Here is a 7,916-nt window from a genome sequence, read left to right on the forward strand (position 1 = left end):
CCAACCCTGGAGCCCGCTGCCGCAGACAGCCCCGACGCAGAGCGGTTCCCGTTGCGTGAACGGTGGTGCGGCTGCGCGCACAACGTGGAGCAGCGGCGTCGGCCGGCGGTGGCCCTTCGGCGCGGTGGAGATGGCCCTTGGCCGTCCCGGTGAAGCAGCCCCGACGGGAGCGCGCCACGGCGGTCGTGCGGTGTCGTTCCTACATGGGAGAAATACCCATCAGGAACAGCACCGCCCCGGCCTCCCGCCATGGCCGTCCGCCGGTGTGTGGCTCGTCGTGGCCGGGGCCCCCCGTGGCCGGCGTGCCCGGAGTCGGGGCCGCCCGTGGCGCCTGTGGTCTCCTCCGTACTCGGGTCTGCCCGTGGTCGCCACGCTCGGGGCCGGTGTGCCCGGAGCAGGGGCCGCCCTTGGCCTCCGCGCTCGGTGCCGCCCGTGCTCGGTGCGCCCGGTGCCGGGGCCGCCCGTGGCAGGCCTCGCCAGCCGCCTGGACCACGGCCGCACTCCTCGTCGACGCTCCCCGGCGTGGCCTTCGGCTGCGGCGACACGAACGAGGGCGACGGGTTCCCGACGTGGCTGGAGCTACAGGAGAGAGGCCATGCACGTGGTGGGCCAGGGAGGAAAAGAGAAAATAGAGTGAGGAGAGAGGCTGACTTGTGGGGCTTTTGCATGCAAAAAAGAGCGCCGGCGCCCCAGCTGCCCCCCGATTCTTTGGGTTTGGGTTGGTACCGCCGGCTGTAACTTTAGCTAAATCCGGCGCTATTTGAGCTGTTGGGGGCGTGACTGGGTGAAAAAAATGCGTGTCGGCGATGAAAAAGGCCTCTTGGGGGGCCTCTCGGGGGGGGGGGGGGGGGGGGGCTGGAGATGCTCTTATACATCCAGATTCAACCGAAAAAGGCGATATCATAAGGATCTACACGCCATGTACTTCATCAGTATCCAAAGAAACCAACGTCTAACACTGAATTCACTAGAAGAGCAACATGAAAATTAGGGAAATGAGGATTGGTAGCAGCAGCAGTACGTCCCAATACACACAGGACCGAGATCCGAGAATCAAAAGGTACCATCCATTGGGCCGGAGCAACATGGTCCTGATCTGCAAAAGCATAACTGCACTGCAGCCAGAAAGGCACTACACACACAAATTGGGCACACAGTGAAAGGGAAGAGACAAGGGGAGCCACCCACAGCATGCACCAACTCCCCTTCCCTTCTTCCATTTCTGTCCTCCCTTTATCTATCTCGCCCTTCTTGCTCCATCACCTGGGTGCAACTGGGGCTGCATCATCATGATCAGTCTAGCTAGTGTACGCACAAATGTAGCACCAAAAACCTCTAGATAAAGCTAGGCAGCCATTGAATGGCCCAAACATGTCAAGAGAGAAGAAGAAGAAAAAGAAACATTGTCTTTGGGTTTGGTTTAATTATACATGCAGTATAAGTACTCTAATCAAGCCATCAAAGAACACTCGCTACTGTATTACTCCGGAGCTAATTAGCACTTAATTACACTAGGCGAATAACTACCGGCCGGCTGGCACTGGGGTTGTAGCACGGATCAGATGCTCTCTTCCACCTCTATCTTTTTTTCTTTTCTCTTATGTTTCTACTGCTACCGCTGCAACGAGCCAGGATTATAATTGACAGCATGCTGCTATATATGGCAATGTACGGACTGTAGCGGCGGAGTCAACTCCACCCGGCCGCGCCGCCGGGGGCCGTGACCCACGGCGTGACCACGAACGTCTCCTCGACGAGGATGCTGGGGTCGCCGCCGTGCACGCACGCCTCCAATATCTTCACCAGCTCGTCCTCGCGGTCCTTCTCGACGTCCTTGGGCGGCTGACTTGCGCCGCCGGCGGCCTCGTCGAATTCTGAGTCTTGGTTGTACTCCTCCATGGAGGGCGTGCGCAGGGGCGTCGTCGGGGACATCCCGCCCGACGTCGACTGCCCTGGGCTCGGCTCCGCCGCCACCGCCGCCGCCGACTCCTCGGCTCTGGCGGCGGGAGCGCTCTGTCCGGCAGCAGGCTCCGGCGCCTGCTGCCTGTTGCGCGTGGTGCCGGCCAGGGAGTTGCGGTGGGCGGGGGCGGGGTGGCTGTGCTCGCCGCCGGTGTAGGTGAGGATGAAGGAGTTGGGGTCGTCGCGGCAGCGCTCCACCATCTTCCGCGCCTCGCACGCCTTGTCGGTGCTGCACCGGTAGTACCCGCGTGGGTACGGCGACCCCTTGATGGGCTTCTGCCCGTACTTGCGCCACGCCCACGGGTCCGCCGACGTGCCGTCCGCCGCCACCCGCTTCACCACCTTCTTCACCACCTTCTTCCTGCACAGACGCCGATTATCCACACGCACGCGTGAGCACAGGCATACACGATAAGCTAGCAACATTTTATTTCGAAAAAATTCAGTGTTCGGGACGTACTTTCTCTTGGATCTCGACCCTTCGCCGACGGGGCCTTGCGCGCCCGCGGTCAGCAGCATCGGAGGCGGCACCGCCACGTCTTGCTGCATCGGCACCATTTCTTCGACTGCCGGCGGCGCTGGCTGCTGCTGCTGCGGCGGCGGCGGCTGAGGCGAGGCCGGCAGCGCGGCCGACGGCGCGAAGAAGGCAATGGAGAGCTCGTCGACGGCAGCAGAGCCCCCGTTCCCGTCGAAGGGCGGATCAGGGAGCGACGCCGCGGCGTCAGGCATCGCGTGGTCCTCGACGACGGGCGGCGGCGGGGGGAGGAAGGAGGAGAAGGGGTCGTCCGAGGGCGGCGGCGGGAGGACGCGGCCGCGGCAGGCGAAGCGCACGACGGCGTTGAGGTCCCAGTCGTTGCCGCCCCCGCCGCCGAGGTAGTAGCACCCGGCGTCGCTGTCCATGGTCGGCCTCTCTCGAGCTCGTTCCTGCTGGCTATGGAGGAGGGAAGGAAAGGAGGGGGGGCGCTGACTTTTGGTTCTAGTTTATTGTTGGCGCTGTTGGTGGGAGGAGAGAGATGGTGGTGGTGGGGATGGGCATTGGATCCGGCCTCGCTCGTGGTGTCTGAAAAGGAGGAGAGAGGGGGGCGAGGGGGCTGCGTTTTATCGGGAGCCGGCCTCGTGGTCTCTGGAGGGGTGGGGCACGGTCCCCACTTGACTTTCGGGGCAAAGTCAAAGGGGTGAGAGAGTGAGAGGGCAGGGGGGACAGAGCACGGTCGATTCTAGGAATATGTTTTCACCCTTGCTTTCCTTTTCTCTTTTTTTCGGTGGGGACGTGTTCAGTTTTCACCGTTGCCGGAGGAGCAAGAGCGCAACACATGTGAACATAAGTTTTCTTTCTTCTCTTTTTTATTTCTTTATTTATGGGTGACTATTCTACCGTGTCTACTATATTTGCTTACTCATGTTTTAGCTTATCATGATTCATGAGACGAATATATGGAGCTGACTGGGACCGGGTATAGTGAACTTGATTATGAAGATGCCTAATACGAGCAGGAATTTGGATTTTAGACCAATACAAAACACAAATTAGTTGACTGATCATTTTGGTCCATTGCAAAAAAAAAAGACTAATCAATTTGGTACGGCTCTAACCTATGTACCAATGGCTGCGAAGATACATACTCCCTCTATAAAGAAATATAAGAGTGTTTAGATCACCAAAGACGCTCTTATATTTCTTTACAGTGGAGTACTTGTTAGTGATCTAACACTTTTATATATTTTTTACGGAGGGAGTACTCGTTATGCTCACATTTTACGATTATATCCACACTAAACAGAGTTGAGTGGCCATTTTAGGCGCATTAGTATATGAATGCCCCTACGACAGTGATCACGAAGCACATGAATGTTTATGTTGAGAGAATAAAATGCAACCAAAGATATGGAAAGAATGATGCTTGTTAACATATTGCGACAATCACAATGGTGTGCTCGGGTTTGAATTTAGCAGGCACGCGAGTTATTACTACCAAGTTTGTGTACGCCGTCATCAGTTGATCATGACTTCAACTAGAATGGTTAATTTTCTGTATATAGCAATAACACGAGAGATCGGCCATTGATAGCATTATAAGATGCAAACCATATCAACCCAATATGTTTGTATAGTAATGCATGACAGATATGTTAGCGTCAAGTAGAATTTTGATATACATTCGTATTACGCGACATATATGATTGTGTTGGGTAGACTTTCTAAGCCTCTCATTGGCCATTGATAACAATGTATAGTATACAATATATCAATGCAATGCATTTGTATAACATGATATATATCGAAAAAGGCTTTCGCCCCGGTTTATATATAAAGCACTGAGCATCAGACAATGATGGCGTCAGTTAAAATTTCTAGGCTGCTCATTGGCCATTGATAACAATGTGTAAGATAAAATATATCAACTCAATGCATTTGTATAACGCGACAAATATGATAGTGTCATGTAGAATTTCTAGGCCACTCATTGACCATTGATAACATTGTGTAATATCAAATACATCAACTTAATGCATTCGTATAACACGACCGATATGATGGCGTCAGGTTGAATTTCTAGGCCGCTCATTGGCCATTCATAACACCGTGTAATATAAAATATATCAACTCAATGCATTCATATAACATGACAAATATAATGGCGTCGGGTAGAATTTCTAGGCCGGTCATTTGCCATTGATAGTATTGTGTAATATAAAATATATCAACTTAATGCATTCGTATAACGCGATTGATATGATGGCGTCAGGTCGATTTTCTTGGCCGCTCATTGGCCATTGATAACACTGTGCAATATAACATATATCAACTCAATGCATTCGTATAACACGACAGATATGATAGCATCACATAGAATTTTTAGACCGCTCATTGGCCATTGATAGCATTTTGTAATATAAAATATACCAACTTAATGCATTCATATAACGCGACCAATATGATGGCGTCAGGTCGAATTTCTAGGCCGCTCATTGGCCATTCATAACGCTGTGTAATATAAAATATATCAACTCAATGCATTCGTATAACACGACAGATGTGATGGCGTCAGGTAGCATTTCTTGGCCGCTTATTATCCATTGAGAACACTATATGTACAACTTATCAACACAATACATCGTATAACGCGACATATATGATGACGTCAGGTAACATTTCTTGGCCGCTTATTGGCCATTGACAACACTATATGTACAACTTATCATAACGCGACATACATGAAGGCGTCAGGTAAAATTTCTAGACCGCTTATTGGCCATTTATAACACTATATGATGTGAACTTTATCAACCTATTATAGCGCGACATGTATGATGGCGTCAAATAGATTTTCTAGGCCGCTTATTGGCCATTGACTACACTATATAATGTACGACTTATCAGCGCGATACAATTGTATAACACGACAAATATGATGGCGTCAGGTAGAATTTCTAGGCCGCTTATTGGCCATTGACAACACTATATAATGTACAACTTATCAACGTAAAATATCGTGTAATGCGACATATACAATGGCGTCATGTAGAATTTCCAGGCTGCTTATTGGCCATTGACAACACTATATAATGTACAACATAATACACCGTATAATGCAACATATATGATGACATCAGGTAGAATTTCTAGGCCGCGTATTGGCCATTTATAACTCTATATGATGTGAACTTTATCACCCTACTATAATGCGACATGTATGATAAGACGTCAGGTAGATTTTGTTGGCCATCTTGTGTGGCACCAATGGAGTTTTTATTGTGCAATGTGTATTGTGATGACTATTGTGTTTTTTTTAAACACATATAAATATTTACAAAATGAGAGGCGACTTGCGAGAGGCTGATATTTCTTTTCTGCACTACATAAGTTTTACGTGGATATTCCTGCAGTATTTTGGATGAAAAAAATATTTAAATGAAATTCATATTGTATGAACTTTTAAATTAACAATGATTTTTTCCTTTTTGGTATTTACCATCCTTTCTCTGAACAAATTGCTTGAAGCTGAAATAGGATGATGGTAATTAATCTATGTTCCATTACTAGAGAAGGTAATTTAACCTCGATACCGCCTAGATGCACATCGTAGCATCATTACCGGTCGAAGTAAGGACGTGCCTTGACTAGCTTTGGGTGGCGGTGGTGTTCCGGTCATAGCGTTTGACTGCAGAAGATAGAACAACATGAACAGTTTAGTCGCCCAAAATTACTATGTTTGCCAGTGCCTAGTTAGCCACCTATATATTGTACTGAAAACAAAATCAGAAAAGGCATGTCTTGACAGTGCCCGGCTAGCCACCCTCCGGTAAGACAAAACACACAAGCATGCTGCACTGCATGAGCAGAGTGGCCGAAGCTCGTCAACGACGGCCCCCACACAAGATTGCCAGCGGTGAATATCTTCATCTTCTTCCCGACATTTATTTCCCACACATCTTCCCAAATCAATGATCGGCATCCCGTATCCGCTCTCCTGCCCGCTAGCTTCCAGGCACCGTTCCAACTTCCCAACGACGAATTTCCCCCCGTCGCGTGTACGCGTGAAAAGAGCGTCGCGCGGGCACGCAACCGGGTCGGGTCGTCAAAAACCAAGAACGACGAGCGGCTCGGATTGACCGGCGCCAGTGACATCAGCCAACGCAGTGCACGCAAGGGTTTTGATCGGCCGCGGTAGCGCAGCCCACGGTGTAAACGCGCCGCGCGTTGACGGCCAAGCCGATCGATCGGCGCGGGCTGCGCGCGCGTGGAGCGGGTGCGGGTGACGGCGGCATATCCCTTGGCCGCGGGTGCTGACAAGGCCGCCTCGCCTTTTGAGGACGGACGCGGAGGAAACTGCGAACGGTTGAGCCCGGAATCGCCTTTGGAGTTTGGACGTTGTGTTTGAGATATCTCGGCCGCGGGCTGCGCCGCTCGGCCGGTCGCGGTGCCGACGTGGGCGCTCTGGCGCACGGCCAGCGCGTCGGGGAGGCGCTCCGTTGGACATGTGGCCGCGCGCGGTGGCTCTGCGGCGGACGTGTGGGGCACTCGCGTCGATGCCTGCGTACAAACGGGGATCCAGCTGGGAAACAATATGCATGCCCCAACGCTCTTCTGTATCTCTACTGTTAATGCTCGCGTGCATTGCACCTCAGAGCCTGGATATTCAAAATACGACCGAATATTCACGTAAACATGTAAGCTTATAGAGTTACACATGCGTATAAAGTATTTATTAATATATATTAGCACATATGTCCGTGTGTTGCAACGGGAAAAAAGTTGATGTGTCCATCAAAACGCCGCTTCCTAAATTTTGAACCCATTTGGGTTTGGTTTAGTTAGACTTTAAATTCAAACAAGTTTGTATTAAATTAAACTTGTTTAAATTTAAAGATGGTAAAATTCCCCAAAACACTTTATTTAAATTCCTCTTATTTCTCCGATCCCATAGAAATAGGTCTAAATCCCTTCTTCCTCTCTTTACTTTTCATCAAGTTTCGTTTAGTTTTTTTTAGACAATCAAGTTCCGTTTAAATTGAAAAAAGAAAATAAAAGTAAGAATGAGAGGGTGCATCAGCCTGGACAACCCAACTATAGGCCCGCCCATTTAATTTTTCAGCTCGACCCACGTACCACTGTTAACCCTACCCCTACCTAACAGATAGGGAGATCGAACCCCAACCCCATCGATCCCATCTTGCATCCCCCTCCAGCACCGTCACACACAGGTAGGAGCCCAATTCCGCCTCGCGGCCGGCACCGCCGCCGCCGACCGCCACTTCCCTCTTGCTCCTCTTCTCGCCTCGCGGCAGCACCGCCACCGTCGACCGCCACCTCCCTCTTGCTCCTCTTCTCCGCCGCCCAAACCCCTCCGTTCTTCTTGCCTCCTCACGCCTTCCTGTTTGTGTGTGTCTCACTCTTTCTTTGGTTGCTCGTGCCGTCGCCGTTGCCGCTGCGCCATTGCCTCGGCCTCCATCTC

The 7,916-nt window shown here is 50.9% G+C and overlaps 1 protein-coding gene across 1 annotated transcript; it reads right to left on the bottom strand.

The window, feature by feature from the left end:
- Positions 1-1,389: 1,389 nt before the first annotated feature.
- LOC125520632 (uncharacterized) lies at positions 1,390-3,040 on the bottom strand. The gene is made up of 2 exons (XM_048685595.2): positions 2,420-3,040; positions 1,390-2,320 (listed from the first exon to the last, which is right to left on the bottom strand). Exons 1-2 carry the CDS (start codon positions 2,857-2,859, stop codon positions 1,690-1,692), a joined length of 1,071 nt encoding a protein of 356 aa, XP_048541552.2. The 5' UTR covers positions 2,860-3,040; the 3' UTR covers positions 1,390-1,689.
- Between the last annotated feature and the right edge of the window lie 4,876 nt (positions 3,041-7,916).

This window comes from Triticum urartu, chromosome 7A, assembly GCF_056163025.1.
Source record: "Triticum urartu cultivar PI428250 chromosome 7A, HENAU_Tu73, whole genome shotgun sequence".
NCBI lineage: Eukaryota > Viridiplantae > Streptophyta > Magnoliopsida > Poales > Poaceae > Triticum > Triticum urartu.